This window comes from Bos javanicus, chromosome 18, assembly GCF_032452875.1.
Source record: "Bos javanicus breed banteng chromosome 18, ARS-OSU_banteng_1.0, whole genome shotgun sequence".
NCBI lineage: Eukaryota > Metazoa > Chordata > Mammalia > Artiodactyla > Bovidae > Bos > Bos javanicus.
Genome location: NC_083885.1, coordinates 45,031,670 through 45,059,086, shown reverse-complemented (window position 1 = coordinate 45,059,086; position 27,417 = coordinate 45,031,670). Strand labels below are relative to the sequence as shown.

Below are 27,417 nucleotides of genomic sequence, written 5' to 3'. Positions count from 1 at the left end.
CCTTCATCTGGCAACTCAGGTTGTACTTGGTGCAAATCAGTGAGGGAGAAAGGTCCTAAATTGAGACTCTAAAGGTCAGGACAGGGTCTGGCTCAAGCTGCAGTAACCACAGGCCAGGAACTGTGAAGACAAGAATAAACAACTCAGACAGACCCTGGCCTGGAGAGTGTCTCCACCCTCTAGCAAGGAGATGTACCATCAAGAGAATTCTTATTCTCTCAGTACATGAAAGTTCAGCAGTTAACAAAAGCGACATTCTAAGGCAGCCTGGTTTGGCACCTTGCCTTATACGATCATGGGTGATCTACCTGCCTCAGAGTCTGACTCTCACACTGCTTCCTCAGTTCCACAGCCATCAGGTCAGCATAACTCCTCACAATGAACTAGAAGACGTTTCTCCCTAAAAACAGCTTACAGACCAGGGCCCTAAATTCTGGGTGTTTGGTGAAATGTTAATACCTGGGAGGCTGGCTTATTTGTGTAGCTGAGATTGGAAGGTTCTGATCAGGAATTAAAGTTATGGGCAGGGAGTGGGTCCAGGCAGAGTGACCTGCATGTGCAAAGGCTCTGGGGCTAGAGGGATGGTGGCAGTCACCAGCCATGGGAAAAGCCAATACAGGGCTTCTGTATTTGGAGCCCAAAGAGAAAAAGCAGCCAGAGATGCATTCCCTTGGCTCTGACTTTTGATAAAGTCTGGCACATGAACTCGAAGAGGGCTCCATGCTGTGATGACTTGGTTCATCTGTGTGGGGGAGCATAGTAACCAGGATAGAGCAGGTGAGGAAAGCAATGGTGGGGGTCACCTCCACAGCAGACACAAAGGAAGAGAGAAGATACAAGCTGCATTTGCAATAAGGAGAAACCCAGGGCAAAGCAGCTTTGACACTGGAAGCAGTCACAAAAAAGCTTTGCAATAATGGGCTACAAAGCAAAGCAGCCCAGCTCAGAAGGAAGAGAAAGCCAGAAACAGCCACCCGTCCCAGGAATTTACTCTCACCTGCCCCACTGGGATCAGCTCCTCCAAGAAGCCACTTTGATCCTTCTGAAGCCCCTTCCTCAGGAAGACACACGCTTTCCCCATCTCAGGACAACCTCTGTGTAACTCACCATGTACTTGCACCCTCCGCCCACTAGGGGGCCTGCCGGCTCCAGTTTTCACACTAGCTGGACGCTGATGGCTGCCACTTCCCCTCCTACCTATCCCCATGGGCACTCCTGACAACCTTCACTTCCTACAGCCGGGCTCCCCCAGATGAATCATCCTACAAGAGAGATCCCACATCTCACACATGGATAAGAACAGTAGTCAAGAGGAGATGGTTCAGTTCTCATAGGAACAAGTGGACTTAAAGTATTCCATGAAAATCACTGTAATGGTTATCCTGATTAGGGGGGTCTCTCAGCCGCAGGGGCCTGCCCGGGCCACCTACCAGTGCAAACCCAACACTAGGAATGAATGAGAAGTCCAGGCTTCCCAATGCTGATGTGTCTTTCAGAGGGAAAAAGAAAAATCTACATTTCCACATACCACATTTCATTAGGTCACCGCTTTCAAGACACTGACACAAACAAAACCCCACGCTAGTCAAAAGCCTGAGATTTCAGAGGAATTTATACAAAAACATAGTCAAACTACAATGCTTTTACCACTTGAACACTAGTGTATGCTACACAAATTGACATTTTTGAGCTTGTGATTCTCCTAAGAAATAACAACCGTGGACCAAGGTTTTAAAAGAAAACTATATTCTTTTAAAGAAAATGAAAATATTCTCGAAAGAAAAACTTAATTTAAGTCAACTCATATGCTTTTTGTCGTGGAGCCTAATACACAGTGCTTTCCTGCAACAAGTGGGCAGGGCGCCCCCTCGCGGTCTCTCTTGACCGAGACCTGTGACTGGAATTCTGAGTGAGAAGGCGTTCTTTTCGCGAGGCTGAGGATGGGACGGTTTGGGAAGGAGCCCAGGGCGAGATGACGGCTGAAAACACCCATCGGAATCCTGGTGACCAAAACCCGCAGTGGCCAAAGGCCAAAGGCAGGGGTCCTTCGCAGGCCCCATTCCCTGAGGGGGGGTCATTCCTCACCCCCTCCAGTGACCCCACCCAAACAACGAACCCTTCCCACCCAACCAGCAGGCAAGGCGCTTAAGAGACAAATACACGTGCCCTTCCCCAAACCCCCGCCTGCCAAGCCACACCCAGCCCCGGGGCGCTCTAGAAGGGGATCCCAGACCCCTTCGCTTCAGGGAACCTGACTCCTGCCCCAAGGCCAGTCGGAGGACAGCGGCCGTGTATCCCACACCCCTGCACGTGGTAATGGCAATCTTCAGCTACTCGACCCAGAGCCGGTCTGGGAGCCTCCCCCGCCACGAGGCTACCGGGCACAGGGGGTCCCGAAAGGGAAAGCCGCTGGTGGGGGGAAGGGCGGGAAGCAGGCAGGGCCCGGAAGAAAAAAAGCGGCTTGAGGAGGCACAGACGGTGAATAAATATTAATAGCTTCGCCGCGGGGCCGGCCCCTCGGACAGCAGCTCGGTGGCTGGTGGGGATCGGGGTAGGGTGGGAGCCCGCCGCCGCGCCCACCCTGACACAAAGCTCTGGCACTGACCTGGGTCGCGTGTCGCCAGCGCACACGCAAAAATGCGCCTACGCAAAAAAACACGCGCGAACGCAGAAAACACGCGCCTGCGCAGAAAAACATGCGCGCTTCAACGCAAAACTACGCACGCACGGGCACGCACGCAAAACCGCAGGCTCGTGCAAGCACAAACACGACCCCAGGGTCGGGCTCTCAGCCCCGGCTCAGAGCTCCGTGACATGCACAGCAGGTGAGGGAAGTGGCCCAGGCCGGAGGCGCCGCAGGTGGCATCGGCGACACAGCAGGTGGCCTTCCAGGGGGTAGCAGCGGCGTCCATCCTCCCCGCTGAGCTGCAGCCCGCAGTCCTAGGGAAGAACACAGCCCCGGCTCCAGGGTAAGCAAACGAGAGGTGCATCTGCGATCTGTAGGACCCTGCCCACCCTCCAGAGGACTTTGGCCTTTACTCTTTTGGGAGAGAGGCGGTCAGGAGCCCAGTGTTAGGACACCCCGACTTGGAGAACTTCTACACATCCAAAGGAGCGAGTCAGGAGGGAGGTAGTTGGACAGTAGCCTAGAGTCTGGGAGTCAGGGCTGGACAGTAAATGCGGGCATCAGCATAAAAATGTGACAGTTCTTACAAAGCCACGGGAGTTTCTCACAGGGAGTGCAGATAACTAGGAAAGAGAACAGCTGAGCTGTGGAAGCTCCAACTTTAAGACAGGAAAGAAGAGAACCAGAGCCCAGATTTCAGGGGAAAATAGAAGAGGCAAACCAAAAACAGCCCTGTTCTAAGGGCACAGTGAAGAGGGCGACTAGGAGAGGAGAGTCTAGGACAGTTACTCCAAGCTTAGGGCAGTGACAGCTGAGAATCGTCTCCTGGATCCCCACATGGGGGTCATTGGTGACCTTGGGAAACAGGGAAGGTCAAATGGCTGACTTGAGTGGCCTTAAGAGATAATGGAACAGAACTGAAAACATCAAGTAAACAAGGAGTTTTGTTTTATGTCCCTTATCTTACCATTTTACCACTGCAGGATATATTATGGGCTAATTTTCTCTGTTTAACAAGCTACGTGATTCGTGTTTAAATAAATAACAGATAGGAAATGTAAAGGTCAGACATGGAAGATACTGTGCTGTGAGCTACAGTGAGGCACCAGGTGAACAACTTTTTCCTTCCTTTTGTCCCCTACCCCAAGGAGGCCCCTTTGGTCACACTCACTGCACTCAGGGCTGAACTCCAGCCTGGCAGGTTTGACACTTGTTACCCAAAGGCCCTGAGACTAATACCTGGCCCACCCCTAACAGATTACAAAGCTGGACTGCTGCCATGGAGCCTCATGTCCCAAACAGCTCAGATCCCAGATGTCCTCCATGGCCTGCCTGGCCACAGCCCCCTGACGGGGCCTGCTACTAACCACCACACACCAGAGAGACGGGACGAGAGGGGGGCCTGGAGACCCCAGTTCCCATCCAGGGGTCTCCCCAGAGGGACAGCAGCACCACATCTCCCAGCCGTGAGGCATTGGCTGTGATCTGCCCACAGCTTAACCTGCTCCTGGACTCTCAGTATCAAGCTTCCCCTAAGGACTGTCCTTAGCGATCCCAAGGGGACCTGGCAAGTCCCCAGACAGAAGAGCAGGATGCCCTCCTACTGTTGCTAGAAGATCGGGGGCCCTCTGCAGGCCGTGCCTGCCCCCAGTCCACCTTCCTTGATCCTCCCATCAGGATTCCTATTTCCTTTGGGCCACTTGGCCCCACCAACACAACCTGGTTCCAAATGGACCCTAGATTCCTACAGAAGATTTCTCACGGACACACCTGCTCTTCCCTGGGACTCTGAAACCCAACTCTTGGTTTTCCTCCTACCTCTCTGGTCAGATCAGGTCACTCACTCTAGGCCTCCTGTGTGGCTGTATGCATCCCTGGAATGTTAGGAGCTCCTGGGGCTATCCTGAGCCCCAACTCCTTCCTGTACAGTTCTCCCTGGAAGACCACTTATTCCCCTGGCTTCAGTAGCCATGTACCTGACCATGATGGGACTGATGGGACTCTTGCTTCCGGCCCTGACAGTAGCAAGGACCGGAATTCCCATTCTGCCTTTAACAATGAAAAAGGCTGGGCAAAAAAATATGAAACAATGATTCTCAGACTCAGAACACCAAACAAGGCAGGCCAGTGATGGAAGGGAAACTAATAAAGTAGCCCCACAACTGCCCCAAGTTACTACACTACTTGGAAAGATTTTCCAGCGTACTCAAAGAGAGCCTATTGGCCTCCTTTAATTGAGAATTTGGGGAGGTAAATGCAACTAGAAACCACAGGACAGAGTATCAGAGAGGAAAGAGCTATATATGCCAATGACTCCCAACTCCTACCCCTGTACCAGAGTCTTCACACTCCAGCACATCCACCTGCTTCCTGGATATCTCCATGCAGATGTCTCTAGCTACCAAAAGCGAGAACATCTTATGCCTTCCTCTTCTCACCTTCACTCATTCTCCTGGGGTCCTCACTCTCACCTTCCAACCCCCAAATTCCCACATCCAGTCACTGACCAAATCCAGTCTCTTGTACTATCTAACCAACACTCCATCTACTTCCCAGAACCCAGGGTCACAACCTTCACTCCACCAGTGTCCTCAGGGAACCCCAGCCCCTTCCCCCTCCTTCTCCATTCATTCTCTGCATGGCAAGGTAAGTGCCCTTTCTAAATCCCAATGCCATCATGTCATCCCTTTTCGATCCTTCTCTACTGTCCTCAGGATAACTGCAGGCTCCTCAGGTCAAGTGACCTTTCATCATCCTGCCAACTTCTCCAGTGACACAAAACAACACACCTTCACACCTTAGCAATTCTGCTTCCATTCCCTGGAAATGCCCTTCTCCTTGCCTCCTTGGCTAGCTCTGATTTGTCTTTCAAATCTCAGCTTGAGTGTCACCTCCCCAAGAAAGTCTTCCTTGATTTTCCAAGGCATCCTAGGTGCTCTGAAAACTCCCCTTGATAGCAGTGATGACCCTGTTAAATACTGCCTGAGTACTTGTCTCTCTGGAGGGTACTGCTGCTGCTGCTGCTGCTAAGTCTGTGTCCGACTCTGAGCGAAGCCATGGACTGCAGCCTACCAGGCTCCGCTGTCCATGGGAGTCTCCAGGCAAGAGTACTGGAGTGGGGTGCCATTCCAGACTGTCTTTATTCTCTACATCCACAACACCCTGACACTGTACATCCTGAGGAAATAATTTGATTGATTGACTGAGAAATGGGCTGAGAGAGACTATATCCTGGGCGGGGGGACGGGGTAGGGGTCGGGGGGAGAGCGGTGCAGAGGGAGAGAGCTCACTAAGGGGAGGACAGGCATATGGGGTCGCTGGACATGACTGAGCGACTTCACTTTCACTTTTCACTTTCATGCATTGGAGAAGGAAATGGCAACCCACTCCAGCATTCTTGCCTGGACAATCCCAGGGACGGGGGAGCTTGGTGGGCTGCCGTCTATGGGGTCGCACAGAGTCGGACACAACTGAAGCAACTTAGCAGCAGCAGGCATCATGGGGTAGAACCATAAAAGAGGAAGTAGGGGATTTCCCTGGCGGTCCAGTGGCTAAGACTCTGTGATCCCAATGCAGGGGACCTGATCCCTGTTCAGGGAACTAGACATTGCTGCAACTAAGACCCAGTGCAGCCAAAGAAATATTAAAAAGAGGTAGGCCCGCAGAACACCTAGGGAGGATGAGGTCTATGTAGGAGGGGGGCTGCCCCAGCCACCAGCCCTCTGGGGGGCCCAGGCTCACCTCACAGTGGTAGCACTCCACGTGGTAATCTCTGTCCATGGACACCACACGGATGGTTGTCTCACAGCCCTGGAAGAAGAAACAGGGTATGAAGCGAACTGTGTGGTGGGCACATACCTACACGTGCTCCTGTCATGGGGGCTGTGCATTCACACCCGTGTGAGCACTGACACAGGTGCTTCCATGGGGCCGGAACAGGCATCGGTTGGTGCACACAGATGGATGTGCGTGTGCTGGAGGCCTCCTCCCACACCTGCAGCTGACAGCATGCACGCTTGCTGATGAGAGCCACCACATGGGCATCAGTTCTTTGGAGTCAGCAAAGACCAGTCCCGCTTCCCCAGACACAGTAGGCTGGGACAGAGCCAGCGTGTGAGGAAAACCCAGTGCCGAGAGCTGCACCCCCGAAGGCTGTTTCCTGCACAGACTGCACCCTTCTCTTCATCTGCTCCACCCACCATCTCAGCTGTGAGCTCACGAACTTGGGGGACAGTCCTGACATGGATGGGCAATGGAGTTGAGGGGGCAGGAGGGGCAGCTGAGAAGCAGGGGCCACCATGTCCCTCTAACTCATGCAGGAACACGTGTACCCTGTGTGCCCTGGGTGGTCCCCGTCCTGTACACATCTTCTGCCCAGAGGGCAATAGGGCAGGAGCACCTGCTTGTCCCTCCCACCGCAGCCCAAGACCTGGGGCCCATCCAGGCAGGACCAGCAGGGCCAGGCACCTGATCATCTCCAGGTGAGTGGTTCCTACCTGTGCAGGGAGGATAGGACGGGCACAGGAGGCACATTTTGGTGCAAAAACCCTGGAGAAATAAAGGAAACCAGAAGTGACCAGCTGAATGGAGGTCAAGGGAACGAGGACAGGTCCACCCATAGTAGCCCATGATGTGGCCAAACAACAGGCCCCCTCTCCTTGTGTGGACAGAGTGAGGTAGGAGCATTCTCTGCCATGCTTTCTCAGCACTGGCCTTTTCTGTGGCTCCCCAATTCACCTCCACCCCATCACCTCCTCCAGATGGCTTCTCCCCTGGCCTCTTCCTCATGCTTCCTAAGTATTTGCCCCCTAATGTCCACGTTTGGGTCTCTCCTAGCTGAGACCCTGCAAAGCCTGGCTCCACACCAAGTACCAGGAACCAATGCCTAGCACCACCCCCATACAAGGCAGCAGCACAGGACCAGAGGTCTGAGAGCGGAGCCTGGAGCCACAGCAAGGAAGAATGGATTGCCTAGTCACATGGGTACCAGACAAGCAGGAAAAAGACTCTGCAGAGACCCCAGGTTCCCATTCCAGGCAGAAAAGTCCTGGCCTGGTCATTGGAGCAGACAGACATAAGGTGGGGCATCTGAGAGTTCCCACCCCTAGGAGGAAGGGGCTGTAGGCAAAGGCAAGGGGAGGAGAGAACCGAGACAGATGGCTCCAGGCAGAGATCCGTGCCTCACCTCAACCACTGAGCACACAGTGGAGGCAGGAAGTGAACAGGCCAAGAATGGAGAACACAGACAGGCAGGCTGGAAAAATGCTCCCAGGGCGGGCAGAGGAACCACGGGAGTCACACTGCTCCTCAGTGCCAGCTACTCACGTGTGATAATCTCTGACACAGTAGATGTTGTTCTCCACATCCACAGTGAAGGGCACCCCATCCAGGCACTCGTTGCATACCGAGCATCGGAAGCAGCCTGGGTGGTAGGACTTCCCAAGGGCCTGCAGAATCTGGGGGCAGGAGGCACTGAAGGGTCAGTGCAGGTGGAAGGCTCAGCACAGCCCCCAGAAGACACGCTGGCTCTGAGCCCCTGGCAGGTCTCCAACAGGTGAAAGGGTGGGGTCCTCAGACTCCACGCATGTCAGAGGGGCTCCAGGAGCCTGGGGGAGGTTCTCACCATCTCCATGATGAGGTGTCCACACACGCTACACTTGTCAGCCGTTTGCTGGAACCCGGAGTACTGGGAGGGGGACACAGGATCCAGGATGTTATATGACAAAGGGGCACTCACTGCCCAGCCAGCATCTGCTTCCTGGCCTCGGGTCTCCATGAGACTCAGGAGGGTCCCCGCCCCTGCTCCCACCCACAGCACCAGCCAGGGCACAGCTTTCACTCACCAGGAAGTCCTCCTGGCAGTACACTTTCTCACCCACGTTGTAGAATGCCTTCCCACGAAGTCGTCTCCCTGCAAGGATGAGGGTAGAGAAGGGGGTCCCTGGACCACTGGAACCAGGGATGATGCCTCTGCTGCCATTTCTCAGCACCCTCCTCCAATAGATGAGAAATGGACTTCAGACAAATTTTTAAATTTCCCTCTAATGTTATGTTATTACCATTACACTAATTAATAGTTTTTAAAAATTAAGAATATGTTGTTGACAAAACTGTCACAAGAAGTTGTCATACAAATATATGAAGACCTGTTTATCAAATGTAAATTGAAGTTCTGATAATTTTAAAAAACATCTGCTTTAAGTTCAGTTGAATTCAGAGCAGACTTCGCAGAATGAATTTCTTAATCTAAAAACATTAGAACTACAACTCTCACCAGGTAAAGGAGCCTAATATATATTAAAAAAAAAAAAAGGTATCCTTTATTGCAAGGATGCCAGGATAGTTCAACATTCACAAATCAGTGTGATGTATCATATTAACAAAATAAAGGATAAAAATCCTGTGATCATCTCAATAGATACAGAAAAAGCATCTGATGGAATTTAATATCCTTTCATAACAAGAACTCCCAATAAAATGGGTACAGAGGGAACATACCTCAACATAATAAAGGACATATATAAGAAGCCCATGCTAATGTCATATACAATGGTGAAAAGTAAAAAGTTTTTCTCTAGGATCAAAAACAAGACAAGGATGTCCACTTCTACCACTTTAATTCAACACATTATTGGAAGTCCTAGCCCGGGCAATTAGGCAAGAAAAAGAAAGAAAAGGCATCCAAATTGGAAAGGACAAAGTAAGACTATCACTATTTGCAGATGAAACATACAGAAAATCCTAAAGACTCCATCAAAAACTGTTAGAATAAATGAATTCAGTAAAGTTGCAGAATACAAAATCAATACATAACAATGTGTTGTTTGTGTTGCTTTAACTAATAATGAACTATCAGGAAGAGAAAATAAGAAAACAGTCCACTTATAATTGTATCAAAAAGAACAAAATATCTAGGAATAAATTTAACCAAGGAGGTAAAAGACCTGTATACTGAAAACTGTAAGATATTAATAAAAGAAACTGAGGAAGACACAAACAAATGGAAAGATATTCTATGCTCATGGATTGCAAGATCAGTATTATTAAAATGTCCATACTACCCAAAGCAATCTATCAATTCAATACAATCCCTGTCAAAATTCCAATGGTATTTTCCACAGAAATAGAACAAATAATCCTAAAACTTATATGGAAACACAAAAGATCCCAAATAGCCAAAGCAACCTTGAGAAAAAAGAACAGAGCTAGAAGTATCATGCTCCCTGATTTCAAAGTGTATTACAAAGCTGTAGTAATTAAAAAGTATGCTATTGGCATAAAAACAGACAGTGATCAATGAATCAGAATAGCAAGCCCAGAAATAAACACACATATATATAGTCGATCAATTTACAACAAAGGACCTCACGTCCGTTAGAATAGCTATTATCAATAAGACAAGAAATAATAAGTGTTGGTTAATATGTAGAAAAAAGGGAACTCTTATACACTGTTGGTGGGAATATAATGTAAATTGGTACAACCACTGTGGAAAACAATATGGAGGTTCCTCAAAAAATTAAAAATAGAACTAACATATGATCCAGCAATTCCCCTTCTGGGAATTTATCTAAAGAAAATGAAAACTAATTCAAAAAGCTATCTGCATCTCTATGTTCACTACAGCATTATTTATAATAAGTAAGATATGAACACAATCTAAGTATCCACTGATGGATGCAATGGATAAAGAAATTGTCACACACACACACACAATGGAATATCATTATTCAGCCATGACAAAGAATGAAAATGAAATCTTGTCATTTCCACAACACGGGTGCACCTGGAAGGTATTATATACTAAGTGAGATTAAGTCAGACAAAGAAACACAAATACACTATGACCTCTCTTATACAGGGAATCTTTAAAACACACACACACACACACACACACACACACAAGAACATAGATACAGAGAAAAGTTTGGCTGTTCCAAGATGCAGGGGGTTAGGGATGAGAAAAATGAGTGATGTGGTATTTTTTTAGTTTAAATAAATTGAAAAAAAAAAAAAACTTTAAAAGAAAAAGGCACACTTGTCAAATCCAAACTACAGCCCCAGCAGACCTGCCAGCAGCTATGAGAGGCATTCCCATTAGTCAGGAGATGACAACCCCTAACCAGGAACAAGAGGGAACTTCCTCCTCCTGATGAAGCACATCCAGGAAAGCCCCACAGCTAACATCAGACGTTAACAGTTAATTTTTTTTCCACTTTTACCCTTAGGATTCAACAGTATACTAAAAGTGCTAGATAGTGAACTCTCCTTTTTGAATCTGAACTCTGGAGTTACAGTTCTGTGGTGTAGGGGAGGGGTTAGGGATTTTCTTTTTTGTCTGTTTTTGCATTAGGATGCTCTGGTCTGCCTTCTCTGACAGGGACATAAAGTGCTAGATGCTCTTGTTGACTTCCAGCAAATGGGATGGGGGAAACATAGCAGTTCTAGGTAAATTCCTTTATAATAATGGTTTGATTTTTTATTTCAAGAGAAGCTTCTTTTCCAACGGATGCTTTTTCCTTTTTGCCCATTATCCTTATCATTTGCTATAGATGGCTTATTTTGCATTCCTGCTGATGATGTTGCAAGTCTGTTTCATCTAGTGAACTGAAAATTATTGCTTAAAAAAAAAAGTCTTTAAACACAGATGACAATTTTGTTATATAGAAAATCATAAGAAATATACAAAAACAACGTACTAAAACTAATCAGTATTTTTAGCAAAGTTGTGGTAAAGGTGGTCAGTATATGGAAACCAAAAATATTTTTATAATCTAGCAGCAAGTAATTGGAAAATAAACATACAATTTTAAAAATACATTTATAATAGCATCTGAAGAAAAACCATAAAATACTAAGGAGTATAATGAAAGATGTGTCTGATTTGACTCAGAAAAACCAAAGCTTGCTGGAAAAAACTGTAAAAGAGCTAATAAATAGATATACCACTGTTGGAAGACAGTTCTCCATTGGACCAATTCCATTCTTAACACATCTTTCAAACACAGGGCTGGCAGCTTTCATTCTGGATTATCTTTCCAAGGATATCTGTGGAGCAAACTGCTTAGAAGACAGAGACAGCATCTCCCTCTGAAGCAGAGGGCAAGTCTGTTTGCTGTTCAATCTATTAAAGATAATGGGCTTCTCTGGGAGAAGAATCTGACAGGTTTGCTGGCAGCCCATTATAAAATCCTGGGGATCCCTAAGCTCAGGGTTCCTCAGCCATGACATACAGACCCACTGCACATGCAGCACACACCTGGTATCCACTTCACCACTGTGGGACTAAGGAGAGCACACAGAACCAATGCAAACGTGACGCTCACACTGCCTGCAGTACCGTGAGTGTCTGCCCCAGGAGGGTCGTGTCCAGCCAGCACCCATGAAACACTGGCAGGCTAACTTGTCAGCTTGCACATGGGGAAAATTCTCAGACCCTGCACAGTTCCTGACAACCATCTTCATGCTTCAAATGTTCTCATACTGATTCTGTCCCAATCGATCTGCACATTCAGTGCCACCCAATCAAGTTCCCAGCACTCTTTCTTTTGTGTAAACTGATTTCCAATGTCTTAATTTATATAGAAATACAGAGAACCTAGAATAGCCAAAATAATCTTGAAAAAGATCAACAAAACAAGAAGACTAACATTATCTATTTTAAGATTTACGGAAGTCAAGACAGTGTAATATTCTGGTAAGGAGAGACAAAAAGATCAGTGGAACAGAATGGAGTCCAAAAACAGACCCATAAATATTTCAAGAAACATGCAAGTGGGAAAGCAAAAGTCTTTCCAGCACATGGTGCTGAAACAACCAGACAGTCATATGGAAAAAAAAAAAAAGACTCAATTCCTTACCTCATACCACACAGAAGATGAAACAGTCATCAACCTAAACATAAAAATGAGAGACCTAAAACTTCTAGAAAAAAACAAAGGAGACTATCTTCATGACTTAAAGGGAGACAGAAAAATTTAAGTCACAAAAATAATAACCATAAAACAAACAAACAAAAAAACCCTGAAGAAAATATTCACAAAACATCTAAAAAGAAATTTTACCATACATATTCCTAGAACTAAACTAAACAATAAAAGACAACTCCCAATTTAAAAACTGAGCCAAAGAGGGACTTCCCTGGCAGCCCAGTGGTTGAAACGCCAAGCTTCTAGTGAAGGGGTTGCAGATTCAATCCCTGGGTGGGGAACTAAGATCCTATATGGTACACGGCAAGGCCAAAATTTTAAAAACAAAAAGGGAGTAAAAAAATTAAAAATTATTAAAAAAAAAAAAAAACAGGGCAAAAGACTTGAATAGACTTCACAAAAGAAGAAAAAAATGGCCAAGAAACAGGAAAAAAAGATGCTTAAACCTCATTAGTTCTCAGGGAAATATATATTAAAACCACAGTGAGCTACCACTTCACACCCATTAGAACGGCTAAAATTAAACAGACTAAAGTACCAGCTGTTGGCTAATATGTAGAATGACCCAACTCTCTTACATTTCGAGTAGGAGTTTAAAATGATACAGCCCCTTTGGAAAATAGTTTGGCAGTCTCTTATGAAATGAAACATACACTTAGCCTGCGACCCAGAAATTCCATTCCCTGGAATTTACCCAAGAGAAATGAAAACATTTGTCCACAAATGACCTGTACTAGAATGTTCATAGCACAACCTAGTATCTACCAACAGTTAAATGGAAAAACAAAGTGTGGTATATATTCATACAACAGAATCTTAGTGACACAAAGGAGGGAACTCCTCATACATATAACAACATGGATTTAAAACAAAAATGCTCAGCAAAAATAGGGGGGGGGGACCACTGTAAAAAAAGAAAGAAAATAGTACCTATTAACTGCGTTTAAATGAAGTTCTAGAACAGACAAAACTAATGTATGGTGGTAGAAATTAGAACACTGCTTGAAAGGATGTGATGGGGGAATCATATGGAGATCAACTGGAGAAAAGGGAAGACAGCAGTTTCTTGCGGTTTTTTTCCCTGTATCTTTGTTAGGGGTGTAAGTTGTATAAATGTACATACTTTTGCAAAATCTTTGAACTATATACTTAAGATCTGTTTGCTAAGCAATATGTAAATTGTACTCAATTAAAAATGAAAACAAAGATAAACTGAGTATATCTTGTGCCAAAGTAAAGAAATGTTCAAAGAACAAAGTGGGTACATGTCAAAAGGACATAGGAGCCAGTGGGAAGGGACTTCTCTGGCCAAATTTGAGACGATTTGTGCATCAAAAGAATAATGATGGTACTGCAATACGTTATATGAATACAAATCCATAAGTAATAAAAATTCTCAGAAAATACATATTTGCCCCTGCTCATACATTTTTAAACATTCCTTAAGTTTTCTGGAAAACATCTTATAATTTAGAACTGTATCAACTTTATTGGGGAATTATTCCCTCATAAAATTTGTCCTGTTGGTTAAGTGGGAAAAAAAAATTCCCTAGGAGAATGCACCTTCAACACACACCTCAATGAATTCCCACAGACAGACTTCCACAATCACAAACTAGAAAACTCTGGTGGTCCAGTGTTTAAAATTGCACTTTCACTACCTAGGGCCCAAGTTCAATCCCTGGTGGGGTACTAAGATCCCAAAAGCAGAGAGGTGCAGCCAAAAAGGAAAAAAATAATGAAGCAAGAATAGGTGAGGAAAAGAATTTACAACACATATAACCAACAAAAAACTTTTATCCAAGATGCATAAAGAACTCCTAGAAATCATTAAGAAAAAGTCAAACAACCCAATTTAAAAATGGGCAAAAAGGGGCTTCCTTGGTTGCTGAGTGGTAAAGAATCCCCTTCCCAATGCAGGAGACAGGGGTTTGACCCCTGGTCCAGGAAAATCCAACACAGCATGGAGCAATTAAGCCTGGGCACCGCAGCTACTGAGCCTGTGCTCTATAGCCCCAGAGCCGCAGCTGCTGAACCCACGTGTCCTAGAGCCTGTGCTCCGCAACAAGAGAAGCCACTGCAATGAGAAGCCACGCAGCACAGTGACAAGTAGCCTGCACTTGCCGCAACTAGAGAAAGCCCACGCAGCAGTGAAAACCCAGTACGGCCAGAAATTAATTAATTAATTGTTTATAAAATGGGTCAAAGACTCAACAGGTACTTTACACAGAAAGGCATTCAAATGACCGACAAATACATGAAAGAGTTTATGAGTCATCAGTATTCATCAGAGAAATTCAAAGTAAAATCACATCAACGTATCACTCCAGTATGGCAGAAACCAACACAACTTTGAAAAGCAATCATCCTCCAAGTAAAAAATTAATTAAAAAAGAGAAAGATATCACTCTACCTCTACCAGAATGGCTAAAAAGACAATGCCAAGTGTTTGCAGGAATAAGGAAAAACTGGAATTCTCATATACTGCCCGTGGGATTATAAATGGGTTTGTATCCTGTGGTAACCACCCACACATACTAAAGCTACACACAGCTGACAAGAAAGTTCACTGATCTAGACTCCGGATTCTGGAAGACAGATCTGAAGAAATGAAACAACGCAGCAAAGGGAGAGGAGACATGGATAATATGAAGGAGTGGCTAAGAGAAAAGTAGAACAGAATGACAAAGACTAATATTTCTAATTTGAATTTTATAAGTAAATAATAGAAACAATGGGAAAGAAGGAAATTTTTGAAAACAGCTAAGACTGTTCTCATATTGACAGTTTTCAGATTCAGGAGTCAAAATGAATCCCAGACAAATAAAACTCATACCTATACCCATCAAACTATAAAAAGAACACTTTAAATTATCTGTACTTTTTTCCTAATTGATATGTCAAATATTTTAAATACTCTGGAAAATGATCCTTGGAAGTCATGATTGTGGCAGTATATGGTTTGTTTTCCCACATGCTTCACAGTCAGTCTTTTTTTAACAAATCCAGTTTTTTAACTCTAATGTAGCCAAATTTGTCAATCCCTTCTTCTTAAGTTTGGTGATTTTTATAAGTGGGGAAAAAAAAAAAACACTTTCTTAACCAAAATATTGATAGAGGTAATTTTCTATATTTATTTCTAAAATTATCATGTTTTTCTTTACACATTTTGGTATTTGATCCACTTGGGTTTAATTTCATTATCTTATATGGATAACCACTTTTCCCAGAACCATCTGCAATGCCATCTCTATCATCAATTAAGTTCTCACACAGACACGGGTCTGTTTCTAAAGCCTCCACTCTGTCCCAGTGGTCTATTTGTCTATCCTGGCCCCAGTACCACATGAAATTACTAACACAACTATACAGTATATATTGACACCTGGTAGTAGAAGCCTGCCCAACTTACTCTCTGTCAAGATCATCTTGACTATTCTTAGCCTTTTGGTCTTGTATTTAAATTACAGAATTAGCCTGGCAAATTCATGAAAACCTGCTTAAGTGGAATTACAATGCATTGTAGATCAATTTTTAAAAACTGGCATTGAATATACCCATGTTCAATAGTACATGAATATGGATATATTCATAAATATTTACATGAATATGGTATATTTATTTTTCTCATCTTAGTGCAATGACTAGGACTTTCAGTACAATGCTGAACAGAAGATATGATTGTAGGCTTTGTCCTTTCCTCTTTTAACGGTCCATTTTTCTTATATTTCACCACTGAGTATGATATTTGCATAGATTTTTAGTAACCAACTCTCACCAGGTTGAGAAAGTTCCTTTTTATTTCTAACTTGCTAAAATCTGAATGTCAGGAATTTCCCTGGTGATCCAGTGGTTAAGAATCTGCCTTGCAACGCAGGGGACGTGGGTTCAATCCCTGATAGAGGAACTAAGATCTCACATGCCACAGAGCAACTAAGCCCTCGAACCACAACTACATAGTCCACGCGCTGCCAACGAAAGATCCTGCTGCTGCAACTGAAACCTGAGACAGTCAAAATAAAACAAATATACAAACTTTTAAAAAAACTGAATGTCAGGGATTCCCAGGTGGCTCAGTGGTAAAGAATCCACCTGCCAATGCAGGAGACATGGGTTCTGTCCCTGATCCAGGAAGATCCCACACGCCAAGAAGCAATTAAGCCCGTGTACCACAACTATTAAGCCTGTGCTCTAGAGCCCAGGAGCCACAACTACTGAAGCCCACGTGCCCTAGAGCCTGTGCTCCACAGTAAGAGAAGCCTCCGCAACGAGAAGCCCACGCTGCAACTACAGTAGCCCCCACTTGCCGCAACGAGAGCAACCACGCAGCAGTGAAACCCAGCACAACCAAAAATAAATAAACAAAAATTATTTTTAAAAATGTGAATGTCAGATTTTACTGACCTCTTGCTCTACTCCTATTGAGACGATCATAAAGTTTTTCTTTAATTTGTTAATGAGGTGAGTTACATTAATGAGTTTTCTACTGTATACTGTATAACAATACTCAAGTATTCTTCAGATAAGCTCAACTTGGTCATAATATATTATCTTGATTCATACACTGCTGAATTTAATTCAAGAGGGGAAAAAAAGGAGTAAATAAAATAAATAGTACAAGAAAAAATTCCCAGAACTGAAGGGCAAGTCTCCAGTCTAATGGGACTCTGTGTGTGCGCCCAGCACAACCAATGGCACAAAGCCTACACCAAACATAAATAAAGTATCCAAAGCTCAGTTGCTGCACTGCACAATTCCAAGGGCACCATTCCTGTGGCATCTATGTAAATGGCACTCCCTGGAACTGTGCAGTTCATGGCCCTTTCCAGAAGCTATTAGAGCCAGAGCAGTGACAGCCATCTTCCTGAGACTCTCAAAAGGAAAAAACAGATCACACACACAAAAATAAGACTCAGAATGGCATCAAAATTTAGGAGCCATGGCTTCTGGAAGATAAATCTACAACTTCAAAATGCTTAGGGAGGGACTTCCATGGTGGTCCAGCGGTGAAGACCCCACACTTCCACCGCAGGGGGCCATGGACTCCACTCCTGGTGGAGGAATTAAGATCCCACATGTCATGTGGTGCAGCCCAAAGGAAAAACAAAAACAAAAAAACACGCTGAACAAAATGCTTAGTGAAAATTATTTCCAGTTTGGAAGCCTATTCTTGGTCAACTATTAATTGTGAGGGTAGAATAAAGGCATTTTAGACACACCAGAATTTGGAAAATGTACCTCCCACATGCCCTTTTTTAGAGAACTAAAGCAAAACGCTGGACACTCTTTGGGTGGTTTCAGAGCTTCGAGTCTTCCCTACTTATCCAAGTTGTCTTCAGTATCCAGCCTTACCTCAGGCAGCTTGCTGTGTTTAAGGGAAACTTGAACTCACCCCCCTTATCCACGGGTGGGCCTGATTAGTATAAAGCTAATTCTTCTTCCCTTATATTGGTTCCCATACTCAGGCACGTAAAGTCAAATCACAGCACTCCCCCCAGCCACAGGGATTGGTTCAGGAATCCATGTGTGAGATGATCTGGCCAGGGACATGCAAGAAGATTGTTGCTAGGTGTTCTCTGGAAAAGAAGTGTCTCTACCCCAAAAACATGACCAGAAGAAATGCCCACTCTTTCTTCAGACCAGTGGTGTGGCAATGGAAGTCTCAAGCTGCCTCAGACGTTTCATAAGAGAAGTTGCCCTAAGGATAAAGCCAAGCACGAGGGAAACCCAGACAAGCTTTTCTTAGGACCTGAGCCTCTAGATCCTTCCCAGCCTAAAGCCAGTCCTATCTCTGGGCTCCCAGTTCACTGAGTTAAGATACTGTAAAGTAAAAAAAAGAAAATCATACAAGCTTATTTTCAGATGCAGACACATCTTGATTACTCAAATAAAGGAGACACATAGAATATACCAAAGAACGGATAATTCTCAAGCCATTTATAAAGTAACACAATGATGGATAAAAATGATAAGACATGAACTCTTGGTTAATTAAAATTTTTGCTTAATAAAAAATAAAAAAAAAACCTGTTTGTTTTTTTTTTTTAAAAAAAAGAAATACTCTTAAGAGTTCAAGCCTCCTCAGCAGTTTCCCTGTTACCTGCAGCTGAAAGCTTTATGGAGACTGTGGATTCAATCCAAAGTGTATACATGGGAACATGAAGGAACAGAATGAACACTCCACAGGGGTTCAGAGGACTGCTGGCTCAGACTACAGAGAGGCCAGGGACTCCCAAGAGGGGAACTCAAAAGAATGCCTGCTACAATGGAACATCTGGGGTGGGTGGGGAAAGAACTGAAGATAAAAGCCAAGACAATGCAAGGAGAAAAAAAAGTTTAAAGAAGAAAAAACTCCAGGAAAAGTAAATGACTACAGAACAAAGGAGATATAATCACAGTGTAATTCTTAGCTCTGCAGTAAATAATATTTATAAAGTCACATAATATAGTAATATAAACCTGGTTTATTGATAGCCTGGTGGGCTGCCGTCTATGGGGTCGCACAGAGTCGGACACGACTGAAGTGACTTAGCAGTAGCAGTAGCAGTATGATGACTATACTGAGAAGACGGGAAGAGAGAAGGGGGAACAGTCAGTATAAGAACACCCCCTATTCTGAGGGCTTCCCTGATGGCTCAGTGGTAAAGAATCCACCTGCCAATGCAGGAGACACAGGTTCGATCTCTGATCCAGAAAGATCCCACATGCCACAGAGCAACTAAGCCTGTGCCCTAGAGCCTGGGAGTTGCTACTACTGAAGCCCACACGCCCTAGAGCTCAAGCTCCGCAACAAGAGAAGTCATCGCCATGAGAAGTCTGCACACTGCAACTAGACAGCAGCCCCTGCTTGCTCAACTGGAGATAAGCCCATGCAGCAACAAAGACCCAGCACAGCCAAAACTAAAGAAACATATAAAATTATAAAAAAAGAATCTATTCCTCATTGACGACAGCAAACTCAAGTAAAACATGGTTAAAAAACCCAAGTAAATCATTTCTAAAACTGATACATCAAGAAACAGCAGTGTACACTGTTAGAACATGGAGGTTTCTACTAGAAGAAGTTGCTAAAAAATACTAAGTGAAAGATACCAGGGGTAGGAAGATAAGTGGTTTTTTGCTATTGCAAACATTGCTTCTCAGGACTATTTGACTTAAGACTAGGCACATATTTCACTTTCATAATATAAAATACTAAAATGTTTTGTGTAAATAAATAAAAGATGTCTGCTCAGGGGCAAAGTATGAAAGAACAATAAGAACATCAAGAATGTAGATTTATTAGGTTGGTTGGATTATAGTTACTTTTTATAACTTTGTTTAAGTTAAATGATGTTCATATTTTATACCATGTGTAAAATCAGGACAAAAATTAAACTTTAGGGAAAAAAATACTAGCCCCGTATATAGGCAGGCAGAAGGCACATCACTGGCTCCACAAGCCCCACCCAGGCAGCCAGGAGACATCAGTACACTGCTCAGGACAGAGGTTCCAAAGCCAAGGCTCAGGGACTTCCCCGGTGGTCCAGTGGTTAAGACTTCCCCTTCCACCACAGGAGATGTGGGTTCGATCCCTGGTTGGGAGCCAAGATCTCACATGCATTGTGGCCAAAAAAAACAAAACATAAAACAGAAGCAATATTGTAACAAATTCAATAAAGACTTTAAAAACTGTCCACATCAAAAAAAAAAAAAATCTTAGGACGTTGCTGGTGGTCCAATGGTTAAGAATCTGCCTTCCAATGCAGAGGACTCAAGTTCGATCCCTGCTCTGGGAACTAAGATCCCACATGCCTTGGGGCAACTAAGCCCAGTGCTGCAACTTCTGAGCCTGCTGCTCTGGAGCCCACAAGGCGCAACAAAGAGAAGCGCACGCACCACATGCACCTCAGCAAAGAGCCCACCCACCACAACGAAGACCCCACACGCTACAACTGAGAACTGAAGCAGCAAAAAATAAACAGTTAAAAAAAAAAGACAAAAACAAGGGTTAGAGGGGCAGCTTTTCCCTATGACCAGCAAAAGGCTCTTCCCTGGCCCCACATATCCCCCTCCCAGGAGCCTAGGGCCCTCAAACAGACCAAGCCAGAAGGAAAGGCATCATGACTCAGCCTCCTCCACACTCCAGCCTGGGCCAGAGCTGGGTGATCCATCTGCCTGGAGCTTAGGCACAAGGGGGTTCACAGTGCAAGACGGATGGAAACAGAGATGTTACCTACCACAGGAGTTACAGGTGAAGCAATCAGTATGATACAGGCTCCCCATCGCCTGGCATGCCTGCCTTGCTCCATAGATGCCAAGCCCACACTTGATGCAAATGCCTATGGAAGAAGAGGCAGGAAAGAGCAGCGGTTAGCACCATGACTGTGGACTTGAACAGCTATGCATCTGACTCCCAGTCCCAGTGCTGCCCAGTCATATGATCTTGGGCAAGGGAAATTCCAGAGTCCTCCGTGGCTCCATTACTAGTGGCTAACATGGGGATAGTAAGGGTACCATCAGGGCTTCCCTGGTGGCTCAGATGGTAAAGAATCTGCCTGCAATCCAGGAGACCCAATCAATCCCTGGGTCTGGAAGATCCCCTGGAGAAGGGAATGGCTACCCACTCCAGCATTCTTGCCTGGAAAATTCCATGGACAGAGGAACCTAGCAGGCTACAGTCCATGGGGTCACATAGGGTCAGACATGGCTGAGCAACACACACACACACACACACACACACACACACACACACACACACACACACAAGGGTACCACTACTTAGGCTTTGCTGCTGTTGTCTGAGATTCATACAGTTTAGCAGCGCACCTGGCAAGTCACAGCTAAGTGACACTGTCTGTGCCATCAAAATTACAAGGACACATTTACGACTAGAAAGTTGTTCTAAGCCCCTTCATCTTGACCTGCTATCAGACTGGGGGAAATTCCTTTCTGCTGTCTATGAACCAAAAAGAATGAAGAGCACACAGACACAAAAAGGGCAGAGCCCTGACCCTCCCAGCCACACCTCCCTCACTGAACGATAATGTCAGTTTAATCTCTTGTTCAGTCCACACCTGGATACTGATGCCCCACATAGTTTAGGTGCCAGAGATCCTGCGAGGCACCAAATTCCCGCCCCCAAGGAGCCTGTGGAGGGAGACAGACAACAACAGGTAAGTCACATCTCAGGTGGAAAAAAGTGCTTTGGAGGAAAAGAAGGCTGATTAAGAGTATGTCTGGGGGCACCTCCCTGGCGGTCCAGTGGTTGGGACTTCACCTTCCAGTGCGGGGGGGTGTGGATTCGATTCCTAGTGGGGGAGCTAAGATCCCACATGCTTTGCGCCAAAAAAGTAAACATAAACAAAAAATAAAACAGAAGCAACACTGTAAAAATTTAATAAAGACTTTGAAAATGGTCCACATTAAAAGAAAAAAAAATATATATATATATATCTAGGGACTTCCCTGACTGTCCAGTGGTTAAGACTGCACTTCTTATGCAGGGGGCACAGGTTTGATCCTCAGTCGATGAACTAAGATCCTACATGTCTCGCAGTGTGGCCAAAACAAACAGGAATATGTCTGAGTGTGTGATTTTTAAAGTTTAAAGAGGGTGTCAGACAAGGCCCTAGTGATAAGGTGATATCTGAGCAAAGGTTTAAAGGAAAAACTGGAGGAAAGCTGCTCTGCAGGGAAAACTAGGTGGACTTGGGGACCACTCCAGTGTGGGTTGCTAAGCAGGCAAGGGAGGGATGGTAAAGAGAAGGGTGACCAGCAGTGCCAGGGCGAAGGCCAGCATGAGCTTCAGGGACTCTCTGGCCAGCCCACCTGGAGACCTGGAAGGAAGGTGGCCAACCCAGACACCAGAGCTTCTCTCTCAGACTCACCCAAGGTCTCCCAGGCCATAAAGGGCCTAAGATGGGCCCCCTGGATCCTAAGTCCTCTGGCAGTTTCAGGACACACTGCCCTCACCCCTCCCCCCCTGCTTTTCATCACATCTCTCTGCTTAACATTTAGCATGGTTGAGCCTCTCCCACCTCTTTCAGATGAAGAAACCTCCATCAGCATTTACGACTAGAAAGTTCTCCCTCTCCCTTCAGTCAAGAAAGCAAGCTCAGTCCACACCCCCTCATTTCCTAACGGTGAGCTCTATGGACTTCCTCTTCTGATCTTGCCAGCAGGGGCCTCCCCTCCTCTCAGGTCCCCAGGATATGACCTACACCTGCCTGGCTTTCTGGTTCTTCTCTCTTCCCAACTCTACTGGGCATTCCCTTGCTCCATCCTGGACCTCCCATGCCTAAGTCTCCCCAGGAAAGGGCCAGTCAGTGCAGATGCTCTCAAACCAGGCAGGAATGTAAAAGTAGCTATGAGGCCCCAGGTGAATGGAGGAGAGAGCCATGGCCGGGGGAGGTCACAGCCATTGGCTCCACTGACGGCTACCAGGTGGGAAGGCAGGGCCAGCCCTGCTAGAGAGTCTGATTTTTCCAGAAAAGCTAGAAATCTGGATTTATATATGAAAACTTTCCATGCAGAAATAAATCATCAACTTTCATGTTTTGAGAATTTGGAAGCCAAACACACCACGTCTGCAGGTCTCCACACGTGGCTTTACCCCGTCTTCCCGGGGAAGTCCCATCTGCTCCCAACTGCTCACTCCTGCCGAGGCTCCTGGCACTCTGCCCAGCCCAGATTCCTTTCCCGAGCCACCGATCCACCTCCCAGACCACCGCAGGCCCAGAACAGAGTTCTGGGTTCCTGGTCAGGAAACGGCACTTTTGTGTAGCCAGGTTTAGGGAAGTATCCAGATCTACCCTGTCTTTCTCACCTCCAACTCTGAATCCAGTTTCTGTGTTCCCTACTATAGACTTCATTCCCTCCCCTTGCTCCCACTGGTCTGATTCAGCATCATCAATTCTCATTCCACTTGCTGTTTCAACAGTCTCCTTATAGCATCCCATCCTGGCCCCCAATAATCCACCTCCAAAACTGCAGCCAGACTTATCTTTCTAAAGTGAAAATGACCCACCCTCACACCTTCATTCTTGTCAATCAACTCTGAAAACCTGACCTTGTTTTTGTCTAAGTTACCAAAATATACAGTGAAAGGGACAGAAGTCAGCTGCCCCTGGAAAGCAGAACAGAAGGATGGGCAAGAGGGGAAATTATAATCTTATTATTATTTGCTTTTTGGTTCTGTTTTGATTTTTTTTATTAATATGAGCTTGCACCACTTTAATAAAAATACACTGAGGACAGAGGCAGGCTGTTCAGGGACTAAAAGAGGGAGCTGACCAAGGCTTAGGGTGATAGGCGGTACCCTGAAGAGGTTGAAGACCACGACTCTGTTGCCTGGTACAGCAACTGAAAAGGGGGCTGCAGCACTGATCAGAGCCAGGGTTCTACAGAGCAGAGATTAGAGGAATCAGAGGTCCTGGCGAGATGCAGGCTGCAGTCAGAACTGAAGACAGCTGAGCTGAGGCAGATCCAGGGTGTGGAGTAAACCCAGGAGTAAACCCTCCTGAAGCTGCTAGCTGGCTCATGACAGCAGAACCTGGTCAGAAGAGATGCTCATGAAATACAGAGAAGGGCCAAGAGGTGAGTGGGTTCTAGGGCCAAGAAAAAGGGATGGACAGAGAGGAATAAACACATTGAGGGTGACGTTTATCAGAGGTCACTTGAGCTATGCCACCTGCAGACTTCCTCTTGTAAAATGTTACATTATTTTCATACAAGTTGACATGTATGAAACTACCACATTTATAGCTCTAAAAGGTGGAATAAAGGCAGTAAGATACTAGCAGTTCAAGTAAATAGCTGCTCATATTTTTAAAAATCAGGAAAATGTAACCTAGATCTGACTTCTCTCAAAAAAAAACACAGAAGAGCAGGACTTCCCCAGCAGTCTGGTAGTTAAGACTCAGTGCTTCCAATGCAGAGGGTGTGTGTTCAATCTTTGGTCAGGGAATTAAGATTCCTCCATGCCATGTGGTGCAAAAAAACCCCTATATCATCAGTCACCTCCCACTCCCATGTGACAGCAGTTCCCCTCAGAGAGGACGATCCATTAGCCCCTTCACTTCTCCCACTACCTGCCCAGGCCTGGCCACCTCAGTTTCACACAAAAACTCAGGAGTGATGTTCACTGCAGCACTGGACCTGGAAGCTACCTAGGACCTGGAAGCTACCTAGACGTCCATCGACAGATGAATGGATAGAGAACTGTGGTACATATATACAATGGAATATTACTCAGTCATAAAAAGGAATGGATTTGAGCTAGTTCCAGTGAGGCAGATGGACCTAGAGGCTGTTACACAGAGTGAAGTAAGTCAAAAGAGAAAAACAAGTATCATATATTAACGCATATATACGGAATCTAGAAAAAACGGCACTGATGAACCTATTAGAAGGGCAGGAATAGAGACACAGACACAGAGCACAGACCTATGGACCCAGCCGGGGAAGGAGAGGGTAGAAAAAATTGAGCGAGTAGCACCAAAACATGTACATTACTACACGTAGAACAAATAGATAATGGGAAGCTGCCGCATAACACAGGGAGCTCAATCTGGTGCTCTGTGACAACCTAGAGGGACGCGAAGGTGTGGGGGTGGGAAGGAGGTTCAGGAGGAAGGGGGCGTGTATACCTATGGCTGACTCACACTGTTGTAAGGCAAAAACCAACACAACACTGTAAAGCAATTATCCTCCAATTAAAAATAAAAAAGATATAATTAAGAAATTAAAAAGCTCAGTAGTACCTTCAGAAGCCCAGATAACACACCCCTGCCCAGGCCCTGCAGTGAATGAGGACAGAAAAGGGGTAGCTTCTCCGGTAGAGAGTGCTGGAAACTTGTTATCTTCAGAACGCACTCCGCTTCTGCTCCTAGCACCTACCTGGTATGACAGACAACAGCTTCCTAAGTCACCACCCTGCTCCCAGGCCGTCTGACAGCAGCTACGGGACCTACCCAACCACAAATTCGCACCATGATGCTCAAAGATCAACAGGTCCCCTCCCAAAGGCAGAACATCCCTGTGGGCTACACACTCCCTTGACCACCTGACCCCTCTTGGGCTGAAACCCTGGGAGCTTAATTGAACCGTCCACTTCCTTACTTGCTTCCTTCTGCCCACATTCTTCCTTCTGGCTGGAATGCTCCTACTGACTAGTCGTCTACAACCTCCTTCTCTCTCAAGATCCAGTTCAGGGCAGTCCGGAGCTGCCAGCTGGAATGAATACATTAAAGACAAACCCCAGGAGGGGCCTCATTCCCAGACATGATAACCACCACCCCCTCCAAAGCCAGGTGCCTGCTTATCAGTGAAGGAGGGACGGAAGCCCCTCCCCAAGCCTCTTCTCAGAACCTCAAGCCTAAGAGTCCCAAGAGTTGTCCAAAGGATGGGATCAAAGGGCCAAGGTCAGTCTGGGCAAGGGAGGCTGTCAGAGATTGATGATCTTTGCAAATGATGTGAAGTAGGATTCCCTTGGGAAACATCCCATATACACAGCCTAGCCCAGTGTGACCAGATCAGTTCCCTCCCACTCAGGGAGGACTTCCCGTCCCTAGGCCTCTACCTCCAGCCGCTACCATTATCAAAGCCTCAGGTCAGGTGGGCTCTGGTGGTATCTGGCCGGCCGCCTCCCTCCCTGCCCTGTGCCTCTCTGCCCTGTTCAGAGACCGCGGGGCCCTAAAATAGCTTCGGCTGATCACAAAGCACCAAGTACGATGAGCTGAAGCCAAGTACCGAGGGTTAAGAAGAAATTATTCGAAAATAGCTTATTCTGCCTATTAACATGACTTTTTCTCTCAGGAGCAACGCATCCCCTAATAGTGCCAGAACTCCGGGCCCGGAGACCCAGAGGCTAAGCCACTGTCCTGCACAAGCCCCAGACCTGGTGGTTCACATACACACTGTACACGCTAAGCCACTGTCCTACACAAGCCCCAGAACTGGTGGTTCACACATACATACATACACACACGCACACACACACACACAGTCTGCGGGAACAAACGTCGCCGGCTCCCAGGCCCTCGGGAGGGAGACGCGCTTTTCGCATCCCGGCCCACCCCGCGCTCTCCTCTACCGAGCCGGCCGCCTACCCGGAGGCCGTCCTCGACCCCCGACGAGGAGAGCGGAGGCCCGGTGCCCAGGCGCGCGGGAGGCGCGGCCGAGCTCGCTCACCGAAGTAGTCCCGCGCCGTGCGCGCCTCCAGCGCCCGCTCCAGCTCTCGGGTCAGCGCCTCCAGCCGCCGCTCCGCCGCGCTCGGGCCGCCCTCCCGGCCCGGGGGCAGCTGGAGCGAAGGCAGAGCGAAAGGGGCCGGCCCGGCGGGCTCCGGGGAGCGAGCCGGCGCGGGGCAGGCACCGGGCAGGAGCAGGTCCGGGTAGGCGCCAGCCGAGCCGCGGGAGCCGAGGCTGGACACGCTGGAGCGGGCGCTGCCCACCGACGGCGGCCCGGGGCCCGCGCGCGGGTCCGAGCGGCCCGAGCGCGGGCTGCCGTGGCGCTGGTCGTAGCCGAGACTGATGCCGCTGGAGCGGGCGCTGCCGCTGCCGCCGCCGCCGTCGGAGCCAGCCAGGCTGGCCCGTGGGCTGCCCGCCGGCTGCGCGCTGAGCTCTGGGGCCGCCGCGCGCCGCGGGCCTCGCTCCCCGCGGCTCAGTCCGTCCACCCCGGCCTCGGGGCCGCCGCCGCCCTGCCCCCTGCGGCCCAACGCCTGGGCCGTCTCGTCTGCCGGCCCGGGCCGCGGCCCCCGCCGACCCCGGCCCGGAGAGTCGCCGCCCGGCTCCAGCTCCCGCAGGGCCAGCCCGGCCAGGAGCAGAGCCGCCTCGTCCGCGGCCGCCCGGGAGCGCTGCATGGCCCGGCCCGCCGGCCCCGGCG

At 46.9% G+C, this 27,417-nt stretch overlaps 1 protein-coding gene across 2 annotated transcripts; it reads right to left on the bottom strand.

The window, feature by feature from the left end:
- Window positions 1–1,594: 1,594 nt before the first annotated feature.
- WTIP (WT1 interacting protein) lies at window positions 1,595–27,417 on the bottom strand. Of its 2 annotated transcripts, XM_061387938.1 has the most exons (8): window positions 26,728–27,417; window positions 20,775–20,876; window positions 8,470–8,537; window positions 8,250–8,312; window positions 7,952–8,082; window positions 7,123–7,174; window positions 6,368–6,436; window positions 1,595–2,940 (listed from the first exon to the last, which is right to left on the bottom strand). In XM_061387938.1, exons 1-8 carry the CDS (start codon window positions 27,392–27,394, stop codon window positions 2,800–2,802), a joined length of 1,293 nt encoding a protein of 430 aa, XP_061243922.1. In that variant the 5' UTR covers window positions 27,395–27,417; the 3' UTR covers window positions 1,595–2,799. The 2 variants fall into 2 exon arrangements, with proteins under 2 accessions (XP_061243922.1, XP_061243921.1); XM_061387937.1 differs by lacking the exon at window positions 7,123–7,174.